This window comes from Zootoca vivipara, chromosome 6 (genome assembly GCF_965207765.1).
Source record: "Zootoca vivipara chromosome 6, rZooViv2.hap1.1, whole genome shotgun sequence".
NCBI classification, from domain to species: domain Eukaryota; kingdom Metazoa; phylum Chordata; class Lepidosauria; order Squamata; family Lacertidae; genus Zootoca; species Zootoca vivipara.
The window spans coordinates 81,161,472-81,182,609 of NC_142589.1; the positions used below are offsets into that span (position 1 = coordinate 81,161,472).

The following is a 21,138-nucleotide window of genomic DNA, read 5'->3' on the forward strand; positions in this document are numbered from 1 at the left end:
CAGGCCTGGCCTGGCCTGGCTGTTGTGTCCTCTCGCTTGCTTGCAGCATGCAACTGATCTTTGCACTGTGCAGAGTGTGATAAGAGCCGGTGCAAAAGTATAGGATCAGGCCTTGAGGAGGGGAGGGGGGAGCAAAGCAACACATCTCTGGTTCGGAAGCCAGTGGAAAAGGTGGGATGTGAAAGTTGCTTTGCATTTGAAGTGCTTGGCAGGCGCAGGGGGGAGGGGGGGAGGGAAAGGTTCTTGCATTCTGGCTAGAGGAAGAGACGGTGGCCATGCTGTGATTGGAAGGTTCTGAAATCAGAGCTTTGCAGACTTATGCAGCATAAATGACAGCAATGCATTTTACGTAGATAGCATCTTGGTTTGTGCCTTCGGATAACAAATCTAGAGGCCTTACTATTTCCTTTAAGCAATTGCTTTTTGAGTCAAGTGTTGTTATCGCCTGCATTTGTGGTTTTTCAAGGAAGGTTCAATGCACAGATGGAATGGGTGTACTTTGGGGTTAAGAGCAGCTTCCTTAAAGGCCTTGCATCTCCAGTGTGTGAGCAACAGCGCCCCCTCCCGACGCCCGCATGCTTCTGTACGCTTCATTTTGTGTGTGCGTGTGCCAAAACTGACCTGCTGCCAGGCATCCACCAGACCCATTAATTTCTTTTTTGTTTTTGTGTTGCTCACCTTATTTTTCTTTTGTGTTTGTGTTTGTCTTTTTTCTCCCTCCCCTCCCCGCCGCTTCCGTTTTCCATGCCCCGTGCATAAAGACCATCGTGCGGGGGAACAAGGCGGCCAAGGACGGCTCCCTGGCCTGGCTGCTGGATGAGTTTGAGAACATGTCCGTGTCGCGCTCGAACTCCCTGCGCAGGGACAGCCCCCCCTTCCCACCTCGGCACGACCAGCTCTACCAGGAGAACGGCCTGAGCGAGGCCCTGGCCAGGCCCTCCCGCCACCACCACCACCACCACTACCATGCTGCCACCACCGAGGAAGACTCTGGGGGCAGCAGGGGCAAAGAGCTGAAGGAGCGGAACCGCCACGGCTCCCGAAACGAGCTGGACCAGAGCAGGGAGAGGAGCCGGGAAGACAGGACAGCCGCTCAGCACCCCCGGGGGCAGGAGCCCACGGGCAAACCTCACCATCGACCGCCCCCTCCAGACTACCACAAGCCCTTCTCGGACCACAGGCACAGGCCACACGAGCGAGACGGGAGGAGAGAGATGGGCGCCGAGAAGGAGCCATTGGAGCGCGTGGTCAGAAGGGAGCGTGCGGACATCCCCGACAAAAGACCCAAATCCACCTACACCGGGGAGACCAGCCCGCAGTCCCCCCGGGAAAAGCGGCCCCTTTCTGGACCCAATATCCGGACCCCAAATATCCCCATCTCTGAGGGGGTCATGAAAACGGCACAGCAGACCGGGCGGCCTTTTAACACGTACCCGCGAGCAGACACAGATCCCGTCCGGGGTGCTCAGGTAATGTTTCCCCTTGTAGGTTGTGGCTCTCTAGCCCTTGCCAGCCAGGACTGACCCCCCGCAAGTGCCTTTTCCTGGAGCACAAGCTCATCAGCAAGTGAAGACGCCTCTTGCTTTTAAAAGGGATTTGCGTCTTACTGCCAGCATCCCAGAGTGGCTGATGGTGTGGTGGGTAGTGTGCACCTTCTGAGCCGCAAAGCCCAGCTCTTCTGCAGAAGCTCCACCCCGTAGAGACCTCCGAGGCTGGCTCTTTGCTCTGCTCCCTGCCATGTCGCTGTGCCTCCTCTTTCTCGGGCCTTCCTTCCTCCTCGGAGCAGCGCTCCCTCGCTTTGTAACCCGCTGTCTTCCTGCAATGCCTGGGTGTCTGTTCCGCCTTTCCTCTCCTCCACTGTCACAGCCCTTGCTCCCACTAACCTGAGATACTCTGGTGCTGCCTACCTTCTGAAGGAGACACTCCTCTCTCTGCTCTTCTCCCTCCGTGTGCTCTCCTCTAACCTCCCTCCGCAGCCCTACGGCCTCCTGCACAGTGACTCTCTCTCTCTCTGTAGAAACACTGCAGCAAAGCAGCCACATACTGCGCTGTGGGTGCCGCAAGCCTCCATCACAAGGGAATCTACCGTACAACTGTCAGGTGTCTGGGACCCTTTTTTCTTGCACCTCTGCCACTTTTCTTTCTCCTCTTCCTCTTCCTCTTCCTCCAAGGGCAACGCCACCCTTAGCTTCAACTTTCTTTTGCGTCTAGCTAACCGCTATCATCTCTGCCTCGGTTCCTGTCTTTTGTGCTAATCTAGCAGGAGGTCCTTCTGCTTTCCTGTTGTGTGCGTATGTGTGTGTTTGTATTCTGGGCATAACTCTGCCAGGGGCAACGGGAGAGATGAGCTACAGAGGACAGGTGCAGCTCCTGTTGCTTTCTGGGTCCCGTCCCCCCCCCCATTTGCAGGCTTCATCTCTGCTATCTCCAATTAAAAGAGAACCTGGTTTGTGGGCTTTCCAGAGGGCATCTGTTTCGACACTGTGGGGAGGAAAATGCAGGGCTAGGTGTAACTTTGGTCTGTTCAAGCAGTCTGTTTTTACTTTCTTATGGTATAGGTTAAAAGGGCTGGGGAAACACCTGTATGTCTGGGTCTCTTGAGGCGTTACTGAATTGCAGGAGGTTGGACTAGATGACTCTTTGGGTCCCTTCCAATTCTACAATTCTATGATTCTGCTGTTGGGCAGAGAATACGGCCCTGGGCTGAACGGATCAGCAGTCTGTCACTCCATATTAGGCTGCAAGAGCTACCCACAAATCTCTCTCCATCAGTGCTCTTCAATTGTTGGGTGCCCAGGTGTTGTTGGACTACAAAACCTATCACCCCCAGTTTAGCTAATGGTCAGGGATGATGGGAGTTGTAGTCTGGCAACATCTGGGGGCCCAAGGTTAGAGGGCACTGCTCATCCGTGAAAAGGGAACGTGCAGAATGACACACAGAGAGTTTTCATCTAGGGAATCGGATAACATAATTTCTGGGGCGGGTGGGGGTTTCAGAACACATGACCTGCTTGTGGGCGAGATCCATACTTCACATATTATCGGAACTGGCGGTGGGGAATCTCAAATCCTAAGGCACCAACATCACCGTATTGGTTTCTGCCACTCAGTGCACTGGTTGAGGGTCCCTTGGCAACCAGGCAGCTGGAGTGTGACCTTCTCTGCACCTTCCCTTTCTGGTGAGTAGTCTGAGGGGATAGTCAGCCTTTCCACACTTGCCTGAAAGTAGACAATGCTGGGGGTTGGACTAGATGCCCCTCCTGGGCTCTTCCAAGTCTACAGTTCTATGGTTCTCTGATCTTTCCTGTCCTTTCCAGTTGCTGATGTAACCATTTCACCCCACCCACCCCTGCTTCTTTTAGGCAGAGCACAGGCCCGGGAAACCCCAAGAAACAGCTTCCAACGGCCCCATAAGTGGAAACAGCAGCTCCTCCAGGCCCCCACCATCGGGCCCAACGAGATCCCGGAACCCAGAGCCGCCCCACCCAGGACTCTCCCAGCACGCCTCGGACCCCCACTTGACACACATCCCACCGTCTGCCCACCAGCCGCCGTACTCTCAGCAGCCCCCTCCCCAGCATCCGCCCCCACAGCCCCCAGGCCCCCCTCCCCCAGCCCCACAGCAGCCCCGCTCCCCACAGCGCGAGCCCCAGCGGGTCTCCCACGAACAGTTCCGGGCTGCCTTGCAGATGGTGGTGGACCCGGGCGACCCCAGGACCTACCTGGACAACTTCATCAAGATTGGTGAGGGGTCCACTGGCATTGTCTGCATCGCTACCATCAAGAGCTCCGGGAAGCTGGTGGCCGTCAAGAAGATGGACCTGCGCAAACAACAGCGGCGAGAGCTGCTCTTCAACGAGGTGAGGGGCCGGGAGGTGGGGTGGAGAAAGGTCCCCGCTCCGTAGCCTCCCTTCCTGTTCTTCTTCCTGTGTGTGTGTGTGTGTGTGTGTGTGTGTTGAAAATGGTGCTACCCTTCCCCAAAGGGTATTGGGTATAAGGTGGGGTGTCCTGGCAGCAGAGGCGGCTAGTATAGAAAGCCCTTAACACAGCCTTTCTCAAACTTGGGTCTCCAGCTGTTGTTGCACTGCAACTCCCATCATCCCTAGCTAGCAGGACCAGCGGCCAGGGATGGTGAGAATTGTAGTCCAGCAACAGCCGGGCACCCAAGTCTTAACAACTTGGGACCAGTTCACCTGCAAGATCGCCTCACCCCCTTTGACTGCTCTGCGGAACTCTTCCAGGTGCCATGCAGTGATTTTTTCCCCTTAAAAAAAAGGTTTAGGGGTACTCTCATTTTCCTACTCATATTGAAATACTGCCCCTCAATGAAGCCAAACTTAGATTCACAAAATGTTTAGGGGTATGCATACCCCTGCGTCCCCCCCCCCCAGAAATAAAGCACTGGTGCCATGTAACACCTGTTCCATGTTTTGTCAAGGCTGCACCTACACTTTGGAACTCCCTGCCTCTTGAGATCAGGCAGGCGCCTTCACTGTACTTCTTTGGGCACTTATTAACAACATTTTTGCTTTGACAAGCCTGCCCAGGTGTTTTGAAAGTTGATGCGAGTGTTAATCTGTTCTTAATTTGCTGTTACTTTGACTTGTTACTTTAACCGCAGGAGGGGAGATTTGCTCCTGTGCTAGGATCCTCCTTGGCATGCTTCTCTTTGGCCCACCTGGCTGGCCACTGCAAAAACTGGATGCTGGGCTAGATGGGCCACTGGACTCATCCAGCGGCTCTTCCTCCCTCCCAGCTGCCACTGTCTATTTCCCCCCCTTTCAGGTTGTGATCATGAGAGACTATCAGCACGAGAATGTGGTGGAGATGTACAACAGCTACCTGGTGGGCGATGAGCTATGGGTCGTCATGGAGTTCCTGGAAGGAGGCGCTTTGACAGACATTGTCACACACACGAGGTATGGGGAGCGGAAGTCTTGAGCCCCTTCTCTCCCAGGACTCTGCTGCTATTCTTCCCATTTTCCTTACAGGTTTTCTTGAGTCCATCTGGACAGTAGGGCTGGGCGATAAAACTATATATTGTCCCAAACTGGTTTGAAGACCATATCATGATACTGGTTTCATAATTTTTGACCTGGCAGTGTATTGTGCAAATCATGGTGTGTGTGTGTTTGTGTGCGCTATGCAAAAATCACAATGTGGGGGAAACCATGAAGCCAGCCAATGCCTCTACAAGTGCCATCCTTATTTCAGACATTGTGCTATATTGGTATATTGCAATGTTTAGCTAGTGATATATCACAGTGTTGAAAACCAGATATTGCCCAGCCCTGCTGGACAGAGAACCCTGTTCTCCTAACAGCGGCCGGCTGTGCATACACTGACTTTTGTGACCAGCTAAAAGAAGCCAGGAGTGTGCATGTGTTGATGTAAAGGCCTTTAGGGAAAAGAAGCATTTCCAAAGCTTTGCAGCGTGGGGCAGGGAGAGAAGTGTTTGTTTTTAAGTGCTCCACAATGGCCTGACCTTGCTCTTCACTTGAAAGGCAGTCCCATGTGGCCGAGTTGGAACTGGGACACAGTTGAAAGTCCCTTTTCTACTCCAGCTTGGAGCAGAGCTTCAGAAGATGGTTCTCTCTCTGACCTCGGGTCTGGCTCCTGCTGGATGTCCAGAAATTGTGGACACGCAATGGAGCTGAATATTGGAAGATTCAGGACACATAAAAGGAAGTCCTCATTCACCCACCACCTCCTAGTTAAACTGTGGAACTCACTCCCACAGCTTTCTCCTAGTTAACTGTATAGAATTTCAGCTTGTACAGAATGACTGTAAAAATACATACCGTAACTTCCCCCCCCCCCTAATGATTATGTTTTTAAAGGAAAAATCATCTCAGTATGGAATGTCAAAAGGTATAATTGAAGCAATTATCAAAAAGAGCAGCTATGCAGAGAGCAGCATGTAGATTCAGATGTTGGCCAAATTTTGCCCAAAGGTGAACCTTAGGAAAAACAAAGGTAGAAACTAGATGAGTGACTATTTGAGAAAGTGCAACTTTAAAAGAGGATAAGACAGATTCATGGAGAAGATGGCTCTTGATGGCTGCTAGCCAGGATGGCTGTGTTCTGCCTCCATAGTCAGAGGCAGCTGTGCATCCGGATCCCAGTTGCTGGAAACCCCAGGAGGGGAGAGGGCTTTGCTGGTTGAATCCTGCCTGCAGGTTTCCCACAGGCACCTGGTTGGCCACATAAAAGGGATTTCTTGGAGAGACAGGAAGACGAACCAAAGTTTATATTCCAGATCGCCAACTCCTCTTTAAAAGGAAAGCAATGGGAGGTTTTTCTCACTCTCTCCAAATGCCAGAGCTTGGGTTTGGGACAGGCCACAGAGAGTCCCTCACACAGCACAGAATAGATTCATGGAATCTTCTGCCACGGAATGTGATGAGGGCCGCTGGCTTAGGTGACTTTAAAAGGCAGCTCCATAAATTCGTGAAGGAGCAGGAGGGAGGGGCCTGTCACTGGCTATTTGCCATCTTAGCTGAATGGGACCCACTCGATGTACAGGAGGCGCCTGACTCAGAATTATTGCCGCTTGGGGAAACAAGAATGGGCAAAAAGTTGTCGCCTTGATGCCCTGATTGTGGGCTTCTCAGAAGGGGATCCGGTTTTGACCTCTAGAAGCTGTGGACAAGGTGGACCCACCGAGGTCTGAACCGGCCGAGCTGCTCTTTTAACGGGGGCTGTGTTCTTATTCCGCTTCCAGGATGAACGAGGAGCAGATTGCGGCCGTCTGTCTGTCTGTCCTCAAGGCGCTCTCCGTCCTCCATGCCCAGGGTGTCATCCACCGAGATATCAAGAGTGACTCCATTCTGCTCACACACGACGGCCGGGTGAGTTGCACATGGTCCTAGGTGCTGATTTTAAGCTCGAGGAAAAAGTAGGAGGAGATGCCAGCTAAACGTCAGGCAGAACTTTCTGACAGTAAGAGCCGCTCCACAGTGGAACGGTCTCCCTCGGAAAGTGGTGGGCTCTCCTTCCTTGGAGGCTTTTTAACAGAGGTTGGATGGCCGTCTGCCAGAGGTTCTTCACTTGTGGTTTCTGTATTGCAGGGGGTTAGACTAGATGACCCGAGGGGGTCTCTTCTAACTCTATCATTCTGTGATTCTAGCCCATCTTTCCCTAATAATTAACGGTGATGGTGATTATTACCCAACCTTCCCCAGCAGGTCCCAGGGCAAATTGAAACAATTTAAAATTCAGAATTCAAAACAGTTAAAACAAGTCACAGGAATTGGGTCTGTCATGAAAACACACAATTCACATCTCCAGGGTAAAGAGGAGCACCTTCAACATTCGCTGAAAGCTGTGTGGCGAAGGTGCCAGTTGCAATTCTGTGGGGAGGGAGTTCCACAGCCCAAATATTTGCAGGCAGTTTGCTCCTATCACACCAGTTTACATCAGTCGCACTGGTTATACCTTTGTTTCTGAGTTCAAACCCTTCATGAAGTTGCCTGGGCTCTGAGGTTGGCCTCTGCAGCCCTGCTCTTTGGCACTGTCACTAAGGGCCATCGGGTTGGTGGGGACCAAGGATTGGGACTCTTCAGTGGTGGCCCCACACCGGTGCAACGCCCTCCCCTGAGAAACACTGCCTGACCTTATGCAGTCACTAAAAACTTGTTATTTCTCCATGTTTTTATTGATTTTATTGCTGAACTCCTACATACAATTTCATCTGATGCTTTTTTTATTATTGCAAGCCAACTTGTAAGAGATTTTCCCTAAGAGGTGGGGGTAGAAACAAAGGAGTAAAATAATGTCCCTGTCCCACGTTCACCTTTTGCTGAAATTGCCTGGTCCTGCAGTGCCACCTGGAGGTGACTCTTCAGTGGTGTCAGGCGGCCCCAAGACTTCTGAGGAGAACTTAAAAACATAGTCATAGAGTTGGAGGGGGCCCCAAGGGTTATCTAGCCCAACCCCAGTGCAATGCAGGAATCTCAACTAAATCATATGCAACAGATGACAACCCAACCTGTGCTTAAAAACCTCCAACGAAAGAGAGCCCACCACTTTCTGAGGGAGCCCGTTCCACTGTCGGCCAGCTCTCACTGTCAAAAAGTTCTTCCTAATGTTTAGTTAGGAGGCCTTACAAATAGCGGAGGAGAGGAGGCAAGCAAAATGCAAGGGAGATAGGGAAAGATACAGGAAACTGAATGCAGATTTCCAAAAAACAGCAAGGAGAGACAAGAGGGTCTTCTTAAATGAGCAATGCAAAGAAATAGAGGAAAACAATAGAATGGGGGAAACCAGAGATCTGTTCAAGAAAATTGGAGATATGAAAGGAACATTTCGTACAAAGATTACCATAATCAAGGACAAAAGTGGTAAGGACCTAACAGAAGCAGAAGACATCAAGAAGAGGTGGCAAGAATACACAGAGGAATTATACCAGAAAGATATGGAGGTCTCGTACACCCCAGGTAGTGTGGTTGCTGACCTTGAGCCAGACATCTTGGAGAGTGAAGTCAAATGGGCCTTAGAAAGCACTGCTAATAACAAGGCCAGTGGAAGTGATATTCCAGCTGAACTATTTAAAATTTTAAAATGCAGAGACTCCATCAGGCAAGGCCTCTTTCCACCCGCCTTGCCCCCTCCGGCCCTGGGACTCCTCATAAGGGAGCTGTGCCTGGAGGAAGAACTGTGAGGGGAGAGACTCCATCAGGCAAGGCCTCCTTCCACCTACCTTGCCTCACCCTCCAGTCTCTATTTTTCAATTTGTATTGTATTGTTTTATGCACTGTGGCTTGCTGTTGTTTTATTGATTATTGTTTTGAAATTATTTATTGTAAATGTCAAGAGTGGGTTTCTGTTTAATTTTCATATGCTGATATTATTCTATACTATTTTAATGATTGTTGAACGTTACATTATTTGATTGCTTATTTTAAAGCTATGTTTTATTATCATATTTGTGTATTGCATTAGACTGTTATAAGGTTGTTTTGTATTGTATGAGATTCTGTTTCTTCAGCTTGTAAACCGCTTTGAGTATTGTATGATAGAAAGGCGGTACACAAATTAAAAGTGATGATGATGATGATGATGATGTTAAGGTGCTACACCCAATATGCCAGCAAGTTTGGAAAACTCAGCAATGGCCAGAGGATTGGAGAAGATCAGTCTACATCCCAATTCCAAAGAAGGGCAGTGCCAAAGAATGCTCCAACTACCGCACAATTGCGCTCATTTCACACGCTAGCAAGGTTATGCTTAAAATTCTACAAGGCAGGCTTAGGCAGTATGTGGACCGAGAACTCCCAGAAGTGCAAGCTGGATTTCGAAGGGGCAGAGGAACCAGAGACCAAATAGCAAACATGCACTGGATTATGGAGAAAGCTAGAGAGTTCCAGAAAAACGTCTACTTCTGCTTCATTGACTATGCAAAAGCCTTTGACTGTGTCGACCACAGCAAACTATGGCAAGTTCTTAAAGAAATGGGAGTGCCTGATCACCTCATCTGTCTCCTGAGAAATCTCTATGTGGGACAAGAAGCTACAGTTAGAACTGGATATGGAACAACTGATTGGTTCAAAATTGGGAAAGGAGTACGACAAGGTTGTATATTGTCTCCCTGCTTATTTAACTTATATGCAGAATTCATCATGCGAAAGGCTGGACTAGATGAATCCCAAGCCGGAATTAAGATTGCCGGAAGAAATATCAACAACCTCAGATATGCAGATGACACAACCTTGATGGCAGAAAGCGAGGAGGAATTAAAGAACCTTTTAATGAGGGTGAAAGAGGAGAGCGCAAAATATGGTCTGAAGCTCAACATCAAAAAAACCAAGATCATGGCCACTGGTCCCATCACCTCCTGGCAAATAGAAGGGGAAGAAATGGAGGCAGTGAGAGATTTTACTTTCTTGGGCTCCTTGATCACTGCAGATGGTGACAGCAGTCACGAAATTAAAAGACGCCTGCTTCTTGGGAGAAAAGCAATGACAAACCTAGACAGCATCTTAAAAAGCAGAGACATCACCTTGCCGACAAAGGTCCGTATAGTTAAAGCTATGGTTTTCCCAGTAGTGATGTATGGAAGTGAGAGCTGGACCATAAAGAAGGCTGATCGCCGAAGAATTGATGCTTTTGAATTATGGTGCTGGAGGAGACTCTTGAGAGTCCCATGGACTGCAAGAAGATCAAACCTATCCATTCTTAAGGAAATCAGCCCTGAGTGCTCCCTGGAAGGACAGATCGTGAAGCTGAGGCTCCAATACTTTGGCCACCTCATGAGAAGAGAAGAATCCTTGGAAAAGACCCTGATGTTGGGAAAGATTGAGGGCACTAGGAGAAGGGGACGACAGAGGACAAGATGGTTGGACAGTGTTCTCGAAGCTACGAACATGAGTTTGACCAAACTGCGGGAGGCAGTGCAAGACAGGAGTGCCTGGCGTGCTATGGTCCATGGGGTCACGAAGAGTCGGACACGACTAAACAACAAAACAACAATGTTTAGTTGAAACCACGTGCCATATTCAGACTTGTGAGAGGCCAGATTTTTTATAGCACCCTCTGGAATCTCAGTTGCTTCCTCTTGTCTTCTCTCCCCTGGAAGTCCCAAAGCAATTACGTTCAATAATGGTTTGAAATTTCTGCCAATATATTTTTTAAAAATTGTATTGTACCTACACACGCAGCAAACTTTCACGGGCTCCTCCACCGTTGTGAAGAAATCCAAGTCTCTTTAACCCATGGGTTCCACACGTCTCTGAACCAGAGTGTGTCTAAGGTCGAGCAATGAAGTGCCCCAAAACAGTTTCAGGATGACAACATGCTTGGGTCCATATCAGTGGTTTCCAAAGTACCGTAGGTGGTACCCTCCGGGTTAGGGTGGGGAAGTGGAATTCCCTAGGGGGGGTTCTAAGAGGCAAGGGGTCAGCATGGGGGTGATGAAAATGTAAATGACTATCAGACTTTGAAAAGCTGGTATCCTAGGATCAAGGTCACCCATTTTGTTGAATTAATGAAACAAAATAGTTTTAATTGGACTTTGAATAAATGCTCAATTGCTGTTTCGATTCTTGCTGTGTTACTATCTTCCTTAGTGGGTCGTGCAAGCTGCTCTTCTGAATGATGCTTTTTATAGGGTAAGGGAGGGGGAACCGGGGTTGAGTTAAGTAAATAATCATTATTATAACCAAGGTGGCGGCAGTGGCCCCAAAAAGTTTGGGAACCACTGGCCTGGGGGTGGGGCATGTTAGGCCCTTGCACTGAGGTTTAGACTAAGTATGGAATTGAGCCTCACGTTAATGAGGTGGGGGAGGGAATCGCTCAGTGGCGGAACGCAAACTTGGCATGTGGAATAAAAGTCCTTGGTTCACATGTTGGCATCTCCAGCTTCCAAGGACATCTGGTAGCCAGGATGGGCTGCCACTTGTCAAAACGGAGAGAACTGGGCTAGGGTGACCAGAGGGGTGAGGCATCACGATAAGGCAAAGCCATATATTTGTGGGAGTTTGTCTGCCTCTCATCACTTTTTTTTTTAAAAAAAAGGAATATTGCTGATCTGCACTGCAAAGGCTGGAAAGATGCTTCCCACAGAAAATGAGCCTTCTGCTTCCCAAGCATTCAGCCACTGACCTCCTTCGTTTGCTTGGCTCTCCCTTCCAGGTCAAACTCTCCGACTTCGGGTTCTGTGCGCAAGTGAACAAGGAGGTGCCGCGGCGCAAGTCCCTGGTTGGGACCCCTTACTGGATGGCGCCAGAGCTCATCTCCCGGTTGCCCTATGGACCGGAGGTAAGAGGGCTTCAACTTTCTGAACCTCTGGCTTTGCCTAAACAGAAATGTTTTCAGCAGATGCTGAAAGAATGCAGTGAAGGAGCTTAAGAGGCAGGGAGTTCCAGAGGGTATGTGCTGCCATGTTCCACTGATCAAAGCAGTCAAGTGGTCATTTACGTGGTTTTGATGAAGTTCTCATCTTCTCTCATCAGATTTTTTTTTTGCCTCCGTCATCCATCCTAGGCTTTCAGGGGGAGGGAAGCTGTAAAATCCAAATGGAACGAAAAGCCTGCTGCCAGGCAGACTTGCCAGTCCAGTAGGGCCCCCATTTTGCAAATCAGTTACAAAACTGTCCAGGCTGGGGAGGGGGGGCGGAGGCACCTTTTGCTCTTGTTCGCCTTTCTCAATTCCCCTCTTCCCCCCCCCCATCTTTCTCTTTCAGGTGGACATCTGGTCCCTAGGCGTGATGGTGATAGAAATGGTGGATGGGGAGCCCCCTTATTTCAATGAGCCCCCTTTGAAGGCCATGAAGATGATCCGGGACAACCTGCCCCCCAAACTCAAAAACGTGCACAAGGTAAGAGACCCCTTTTCCTTCTCTCTTACTTTTCCTCACTTGACTTCCCCACCTTGGAAGGATCAGATTCAGGACTGAAATTTGATGTCGGGCCTCTAAGGATGAGGATCGCAGGGTCCGGGTCAAGTCATATGACGAGAGGCAGTCCTGAGCCATTTGGATTAGAGAGCCAGTGTGTTGTAGTGGTTAGAGAGCTGGGCTAGGACCTGGGAGAGACCAGGGTTCGAATCCCCACTCGGCGAGGATGAAGCTCACTGGGTGATCTTCCGCCAGTCATTGCCTCTCTCAGCCTAACTTACCTCACAGGGTTGTTGTGGGGATTAAATAAGGACTACAGGGCTTGTATAGAGGTACCCCCCCCAGCTTTACTTTACACGTGCATAGAGAACAAGCCATATTCTTAGAGAAAAAGCATGTCTCTGTCAAAGTGTATACTATAGTTCCCGCTACAGGTGCTTCCCCTTCCTGTTTCTGCCCTCCTTACTCTTCTGCCCCAAATGCGGCTCATGCCTTTCCCCTTCTTTCTCCGCAGGTCTCTCCCTCCCTGAAGGGCTTCCTTGACCGCCTGCTGGTCAGGGACCCAGCCCAGCGAGCCACCGCCAATGAACTCTTGAAGCACCCCTTCCTGGGGAAAGCTGGCCCCCCTTCCTGCATCGTGCCCCTGATGAGGCAGAACCGGATGAGATGAAAGAGGCAAAAGAAACTGGACCATCTTACCAAAGAGAGAGAGAGAGAGAAGACACCTGCATCGTCCCTGGCTAACCCCCCCACCCCACCCCAACGGCAGCTGGAAACCCTCCAGGGACAGCGGGCACCCTGTGGCACCTCCCAGCTCTGTTCCTGCTGAAAGAGGGGGCTTCTCTTCCTTCCTCCGGGCAGCGTGGCCAGGGAGACTTGTCACCTCTGCGTTCCACCCTCAGGCCGATCCTCCCTTGAGGGACTCCTCTACATCCGCCGCTGATGCTGGAGACACAAGTCCCACAAACAGTGTCCTGCCTGCCCACCTCTGGCGAGTAGGACGCCCTCTCTGCGCCACACCTTCCGTACTACTGAGCTCGGAGCAGGGTTTAGTGCCCTGGAGGGAGGGGGGATTTTTTTTTTAAAAAAAGACTGTAACATTTCCGATTGCTGTTTAGCCATTCATATCACACAAGTCTGGGGGCAGCGGCGATTTGGGTGGGTAGGGGAGAGCTCGAAACACAACCCCTCTTCAGTCTGGTTTCCGAGACCCCTCTCTCGTTCTTCCCTCCTTGGTAGCATGTCTTTCCTCCCAGATAGCAAGAGGACAGAGGGGGCGGGGGCCATTGGCAAAGAGTGTCCCAGAGAGGGGGTGGGGGGCAGGGAAGCCCCCCTCCCCACAGTCCAGTCAGATTTCTGGGGACTTCAGTTGAGCCAAGGCTGCCTCTCCCCCTCCCTGAATAATCCTCTCCCTGCCCCCCCCCAAGCCAAACCTGCCTCAGATTTTTAAACTGGGGAGAAGCACTGCTTCTCCTGGTATTGGAGAGGAAGAGAAGGAAGTGAGGTGGGTTTTCTCAGGGGCTTCCATCTCAGGCAAACGAGACTCTCAGCTCTGCAAAGCGGTCCTTTTTTAGAAAAGAAAAACCTCCCTCCATAAATTCCTCCGTGCTCTTAACTGCCAGTTAAAGAGTTTCAGGCCCTCTTTTTGAATCAAGATGGCCGCTTCCACCTACCCAGCCCAGTTCTCTCGTTTTTAAAACTGTCCCTTTTCACAGGGTTGTGCCCTTCCTGAGCTCCTTCCCCAACCCACGTCTCCTGTGCTGCTGAGGCAGGAACTGCAGTCGTCACTGGGAATCCTGACCTGGGAAGGCTGCTTTTAATCGCAAGCCTGTCTCTTTGTCCCTGGTTTCTGCGCCTCTTGTCGCCGCTTGGCCAGGATAGAGCTGCACTGGCCCCTCTCTCCCCCCTGCCTTGTCTTCTCTTCTCCCTTTGCTCTTTCTCCCTGCCTGCTGTTGCCGTGCTGAGCTTGCTTCCTGCCTTTGATAGTGGCAGCCGTTGCCCCTCTGCTTGCTCTTGAGCTGTGTGCTTCCCACCCCAGGCAAAACTGTGACTAGCAAGTTTCTCCGGCCTGGAGGGCAGACTGGATTTATGGAAGTCCTCGTTGTGGGTTTTGTTCTGATCTCGGCCTAGGGTGTGCCAAGAACAGGCCTTGTTCTGGTTTTATTTTTTTGTCCTGTCTTGCAGCGGGGAGACTTTCTCTGGACTTCTCCTTTGTGGCTGGTGACGCTCAGCTTGGAGGATGACTTAGTCTGCCGCTCGCAATCTCAGAAGTGTGGTGTGGGGCTCCTGGGGCCAGGCAGCCACGCGCCTCTTGGTGTTGCTCACCAGACCTGGAAACCTGCCCAACCCTCCCCGCACTGCAAACCTTGAACATAGCAATGTTAGGCAGGAAGAAAAGGGAGCAGGAAGAGCAAATGAGCTTCCTGGGTGTTTCTCTGTGAGACTGAACCCGTCTGTGGTTGTGATGCTCTGTCACTTTGCTCCCCTCCGGCTGAACAAGCAGTGGGATACCAGCAACAGGGCCTCTCCTGTCATTGCCCCCCACCCCAGCTTATTGCTAGGCTGGGGGGCGAGGAGATAGGGAGATCACTGCTCCTATGTTCCTAGTCTTTAAAATAGAGGCCAGTATGAGCTTGCAAAGTGGCACTTCCCTAAGCTCTTGCATTGTTAGCTTTTTTTGGGGGGGGGTCTGCCTTGCCAGTTGTTGGGGAGCAGCAGCAAAGGCCAGAGGCCACCCCCTTGGCTCCCGACATGTCCCTGTGTGGCGTCTTGTGGCATGGACAAGGCAGGAATGTCAGGGGCAGGACAGCAGCTTGAAAGATGAAGGCCACCAGGTTTGCTAGCCCTGGGTTGGATCGGAAGCTCAGGCCCGTCCTTCCCTCCGCACATGCACCCTCTGGGTTGGAGAGGGCTTGAGTCCCCCGTGGCAGGAAAGTGGGGAAGGGTGTGGCATTCACAGCGCTTTCTGGAAAGGAGGCTTGCTTGGGGGCCCAGGAGACACCAAGAGTCCCCTGGCAGGGGAGGGGAGGTGTAAAGTAGGTGCAGCTGCCTTGAGGAACAGAGCTGGCCTCCAAAGGTCTCCACCCCCCCCCTCCTTGCCACACAAGGCACCCCCTCCTTGCATGCTTGTACATACAGGATGGGCTTTTCTGCATGCAGAGTTACGGGGGAAGGGTTTTGCAGGGTTTTCTTCTTCAAGAGTTTGGGGAACTTTCTTGCTTCCTGGTTTTAGGTTCTTACGGGTATAGGTTATGCATCACATTTGCCGTGGAAATGCTTTTTGGGAGCGGGGAGGAAGCACCCCGCTTTCTGATGCCCCTCCTAGGGCTCAAAGAGCAAATATTTCTCATTTGCCCCTCCGCGAAACCAGGATCTCCCTGTTGCTGCTTTTGCCACACTCCTGGCAAATTTGCTGTCAGTTTCAACCACTCTTGAGGGAGAAAACCCAGGCGTTTGGTTTTTAAAATCCTGTGGGTTCCACTCCTCATCTCCATTGGCATTAGCCAGGTGCAAACTGGCATATTTTAGGAGGGATTTGCAGGTGAAAAAGAGCCAACCTTGGTCCACGCAGGGCAGAATTCCCGCAAGGGTCCAGGACTGAGCCCCTCCCCGCCAATGCTGTTGGCCTGCAATGCAGGTATTCCGCAGGACATCCCCTTCCCCCGTTTGCTTCCTGCTTCTGGTGCTTTTCTTCTCAAAACTGGACAGTGTTTCATCTCTTCCGATCTCTAGAGGAACCCTTGCTTGCAACCAAGCTAACCTGGGCCTTCCTTCCTAGCGCACCTGGCTTTTGCCTGCAGGCAAAGGCTTTACCCAACACTGCGTTTGTGGATCTGTTCTGTTCTGCAACAAAGCCCAGGGGCTTTCCTCGAAGGGTTTCTCAGCTTTGAACCTCAGAACAGGCTAGTCTTCGAGGGCCTAGCAATCATCACCACTCCAACCCCTTTCTAAGAAGCTGGGTTTTCCCACCTCTGGGAACAATTCTTTTTGTAACTCTATATAGCTGCAGCTTTAAATCTGAGCCATCCCACGGACTGTTCATCTCCTGGTAGCTTGCTTACAAATGGAAGGAGCTGGCAGCCCTAGAATCCCTGGCTCCGGAGTGCTCACTTCCCCTCTTCTCACAGCCGTCTGCTGCCTCCGCTCTAGGAATTGGTTTCCCCCATGCACACAGGGGGAAAAGAAACTATTTTTTTATGGCACTAACACAGATGCACAAACACTACACTTTTCCTGCAGTGGAAAATACTTCAAATCTCATCCTTTCAAGGTGGAGGGTGATAAACTCTCAGCCTTCCCAAATCCCACATAACACTATATTCTCTCCCTCCCCCCCCCCCCCAGTTTCCTGAGATGCAGGACTGGAATTTTAACCACAGGCCCTGGCAAAGAAGCCTCGCCCTGTCCCACAGAACTGGCCCCAGAGCCACTCCCTCGTTCCTTTCCCTCCCCATATCCTGCCTCCTTGTAGCTTGAAGATTTTTATATGACTGGAGGTTTAGGAATGGGGGTCTTTCCCCCCTCCCTGTGAGAATGACTACTGATTCATTTCTGTGGGTTTTTGTTACTTTTTTAAAAAGAGAAGTTATTTATATTGCATTTTTTTAAAAAAAAACACACAACAGTATTTTGCGTTGGGATGATTTCTCCCCTCCCCTTCGGATCTGTTTCAGACAGACTGCTGTGACAAATTCTAGTAAGACGTTCTCACCATGAGTTGTATTGTATAAAAAACCTGGATTCTTCATGTGATGAGATTTGGCTGTGGGTTTCTTTGGTTCGGTTGTTGTTCCCCCCCTCCCCCCTTTTCAAATGTGGTGTTTGAATTTTGGGTGAAAAGTTTTAAATAGTCAAAATTCTAGTTTTACAATTACAGAGGCGTGCTCCTTCCTTTGTTTTTAACTCTCTCGGGTCTTTCTTGGGAGGTTCGTCTTCTGGGTTGGTGAGGGTGCGCATTAAGAACGAAGCCGTCCGACGATCTGGATCACGAGGCACACCTCTTCCTTACAGATGCAAGAGGACAGAATTGTAGAGTCTGAAGGGAGCCCCTTCCGAGGGTCATCTAGTCCAACCCCCTGCGTTGCAAGAATCCCAGCTAAGCAACTTTGTACTGAGAACATGCTATTATCCTCCTGATCGAAATGCTCAGGGGGGAGACCCTTATGAAGAAGATTGAAGGAAGCATTACAAAAAGGAAATGTTGTAATGGGTGACTTCAGCTACAGGCTGGCTGGCTATATATCTTCCAACCATGATAAAGTAAAATTTCTAGATACCCTAAAAATGACTGTGCCCAAGTACAAGGAGCTGACCAGAGAGACAGTGGCCCTGGAGTCGTGCGGCACCCAATATCTGGTGCGAACTGCTTGGCGACAATGGCCATAGTTTTATTAAATGGCCTATTGCCAAGAAGATCCAATACAGGCAACCAGAATGATCAAGTAGGTGGAGAAACTCACTCTATGAGCATCTGGGGGGGGGTTGGGTTTTTTTTTTTAGTTTAGGGGAAAGGTAAGAGCTGATCTGAGAGGAGTGTATAAAATGGTGCATGGCATAGAGACGTTCCTTTCCCTTCTAACACTGGAACTTGTGGGCCTCCAATGAAGCTGAACGTTGGGAGGATGCAGGGCAGATAAAGTCCTCTTCCACACAGCGCAGTTAACCTGCGGAACTCCCTCCCACAGGAGGCAGTGGTGGACACCAACTTGGAAGGCTTGAAAGAGGATTAGATGGGTTCGTGGAGGATACGGCTATCAATGGCTACTTCCAGCCTCGATGGCTGTGCTCTGCCTCCACGGTGGGAAGCAGGATGTCTCAATACCATTTGCTGGAAGCCTTGGGAGAGGAGAGGAATCTCATTCTCCGGTCCTGCTTGTGGGCTCCCCTTTGGGGCATCTGGCTGGCCACTGTGAGAACAGGATGCTGGCTTGATCCGGCAGGCTCTTACATTATTGACACCACATTTTGAACCCTCTCATTGCCTTCATGTGGGGCAGAAAGCTGGTCTGAAATCCTCTGTGATGTGCAACTTTTAAGCTGTTTACACGGTTTAGCATCCCAATGTGTTTCCCTAGCCTCTGCCCCTGAATCGATGCAACCATGAGATGTTCCTACTTGTGCAGCCACAAAATGCGCCTGGTATTGGTGGGCATTTGCCACCAGCGATGGATTCAGAGCAACCATTTTGTCCTCCATTTGAGATCACTTTTATAGGCACCAGGTGCTGTAAATACGGACCAGTAACTTCCCCGCTGGGAGTGGTTGCTTTCAGTATGGCTATAAGAAGAGATCTCTCCTCTCTGGGGTATAAATTAAGACTTGGATGAGCTAGCAGTGCACTCACCTTCAGAACACACACGCTCTTCCCAGTTGGGTTTTGAAACAAAGAAAACAAGTTGCTCCAAACTACTATAAAGCCCTTTTTGTGGCAACACTTAGAATTCCCCCTCCTTCCCTTGAGCTGCTTTTAATAGCCTGCAGGCGTTGCATCAAGAAACCCCAAAGCCCAGTGAAAGGATTCTCAATTGGTTTAAAGCGTCTGGGGCAGGTGAAGGGGAGAGAAGCACTATTAAAACTAAGAATACACAGTGCTGAATTTTTTATTTTAAAGAGAGGATCCATTGCTTGGAAGGGCACCTGCAATGATTCTTGCAAAGATCTTGTCCAGGGGTCAGCAAACTTTTTCAGCAGGGGGCAGGTCCACTGTCCCTCAGATCTTGTGGAGGACTGGACTATATTTTTTTGGGGGGTGAACAAATTCCTATGCCCCACAAATAACCCAGAGATGCCTTTTAAATAAAAGGACACATTCTACTCATGTAAAAACACGCTGATTCTGTCCATGGACTGTCCACGGGCCGGATTTAGAAGACAATTGGGCCAGATCCAGCCCCCGGGCCTGAGTTTGCCTACCCATGATCTTGTCTATGCTGACAATGCATGATGCTGCAGGGTCCGTTCAGAAAGGCAGGCTATATACTGAGAGCTGCTCTGGACATGCATCATTTGGGGAGAAAAACATATTTTAGGTTAAATCAGGGGTCTGCAACCTGCGGCTCCGGAGCCGCATGTGGCTCTTTTACACCTTTGCTGCGGCTCCGGAGCGGATACGAGGGGAGGAGGCGTCCGAGCCATGCGCCGCCTGAGCCATGTGGCGGCACCTACCATGCCCGCCAGACACTCGCGCGGTGCCCACCGCCGCCGGAGCACACAGCTGCGGCGGCGCACTGTGCGCCTGCGCCCCGCACAGCGCCCGCCGGAGTCCACAACTCCTCTGTGCGCGTGCGCTGTGCAAAAAGGACGCAAGGTGACGTTAGCAGCCCGGGGAGCGTGGTCGGCCCCCTCCCTGCATCAGCCCCTCCCCGCCGCATTTCTGCAGCCAATAGGCTCACGGGTGGCGGGGGCGGAGTTATTTATTTTTTAAAATGGGCGCGCTTCTTCCCGCCCAGCAGCAGAAAAGGCTTGCGGGCTCGGAGCGCGTGTTTGCTGCTGCTGCTCCTGCCTGCGGCCTGCCTGTGGCCTCCTGCTGGCCTGGTCAGGAGATAGATGTATTAATCAATGGGTTGATTCAATATGAGGAAATTTTATAAGTTCACTTGATGGGAGCAACACACATGAAACCATACAGGTGTCCTAATAAGGGAGTCAGAGTTTTGCCCATTCCCAGTAATCAAGGCAGCCCAAACTCATAAGGCAGTGGTTGCTGGTGCCCATTCCCAGTACAGTGGAACCTCGGTTTATGAACACCTCGGTTTATGAATTTTCGGTTTACGAACGCCGCAGACCCCTCTGGAACGGATTAATTCATTTTCCATTACTTTCAATGGGAAAGTTCGCTTCAGTTTATGAACGCTTCAGTTTATGAACAGACTTCCGGAACCAATTACACCCATGCTTCAGTTTATGAACACTTCAGTTTAAGTACTCCGCGGACCCGTCTGGAACGGATTAATCCACTTTCCATTACTTTCAATGGGGAAGTTCCCTTCAGTTTATGAACGCTTCAGTTTATAAACAGACTTCCGGAACCAATTGTGTTCATAAACCGAGGTACCACTGTAATCAAGGCAGCCCAAACTCATAAGGCAGTGGTTGCTGTTGCCCATTCCCAGTCATAGCTGCCAAGTTTTCCCTTTTCTCACGAGGAAGCCTATTCAGCATAAGGGAATTTCCCTTAAAAAAGGGGAGAACTTGGCAGCTATGTTCCCAGTAATCAAGGCAGCCCAAACTCAAAGTTATTTTTATAATGACGAGGATGACATTGGACCCTCATTATTAATTATTATTTACATCAGGCACTGATTATGATTTATGGTACACTGGGGCCCTGAATAATTTTCTATGGCATTTTGGGGCATTGATTATTGGGCATAGCAAATTTTGCTATGGGGCCCTCTGATTTCTAATTACGTTCCTGTTTTGTGGCTCCCAGTTTATTTTTTTTCTTCGGAAACGGGTCCAAGTGGCTCTTTTTGTCTTAAAGGTTGCAGACCCCTGGGTTAAATGAACAAAGCTTACTAGCAAACCAGTCAACTGCTTTAGTGTCGCCTATGAGACTTAAAACAGTTTGAGTTAACTCGCTGTGTGCTGACCTATAAAAAGCGTAAATATGCACAGGTTTCAGAACATCACTCATGACCTCTTCTCCCGTCACTGTGCTGCTTCATGGGCTTGTGGGAGAGACTCCTAAGAGTTTGCTCATGCTGTAAAAAAATCCCCTCCCTCCATGGCCTTTGCGCCCACCCACATCCATAGACACCGACCTACTTTCAGACACATAAATCTCCTTAGGCTGCTAAGGCTAT

The 21,138-nt window shown here is 50.4% G+C and overlaps 1 protein-coding gene across 5 annotated transcripts in view; it reads left to right on the plus strand.

Annotated features, from left to right (window-relative positions):
* The window catches only part of PAK4 (p21 (RAC1) activated kinase 4), a 76,712-nt gene extending 59,505 nt beyond the window's left edge, over positions 1-17,207 (plus strand). For 4 of the 5 annotated variants that reach the window (XM_035117683.3, XM_060275473.2, XM_060275470.2 and 1 more), the window contains exons 3-9: positions 762-1,469; positions 3,363-3,860; positions 4,786-4,919; positions 6,725-6,851; positions 11,632-11,757; positions 12,182-12,316; positions 12,849-17,207. In XM_035117683.3, coding sequence (XP_034973574.2) covers positions 762-1,469; positions 3,363-3,860; positions 4,786-4,919; positions 6,725-6,851; positions 11,632-11,757; positions 12,182-12,316; positions 12,849-13,004 — 1,884 coding nt within the window. In that variant the 3' untranslated portion in view covers positions 13,005-17,207. The remainder of the gene's footprint in view (positions 1-761; positions 1,470-3,362; positions 3,861-4,785; positions 4,920-6,724; positions 6,852-11,631; positions 11,758-12,181; positions 12,317-12,848) is intronic. The other variant, XM_088672837.1, reaches the window with a different exon arrangement.
* Positions 17,208-21,138: the final 3,931 nt, after the last annotated feature.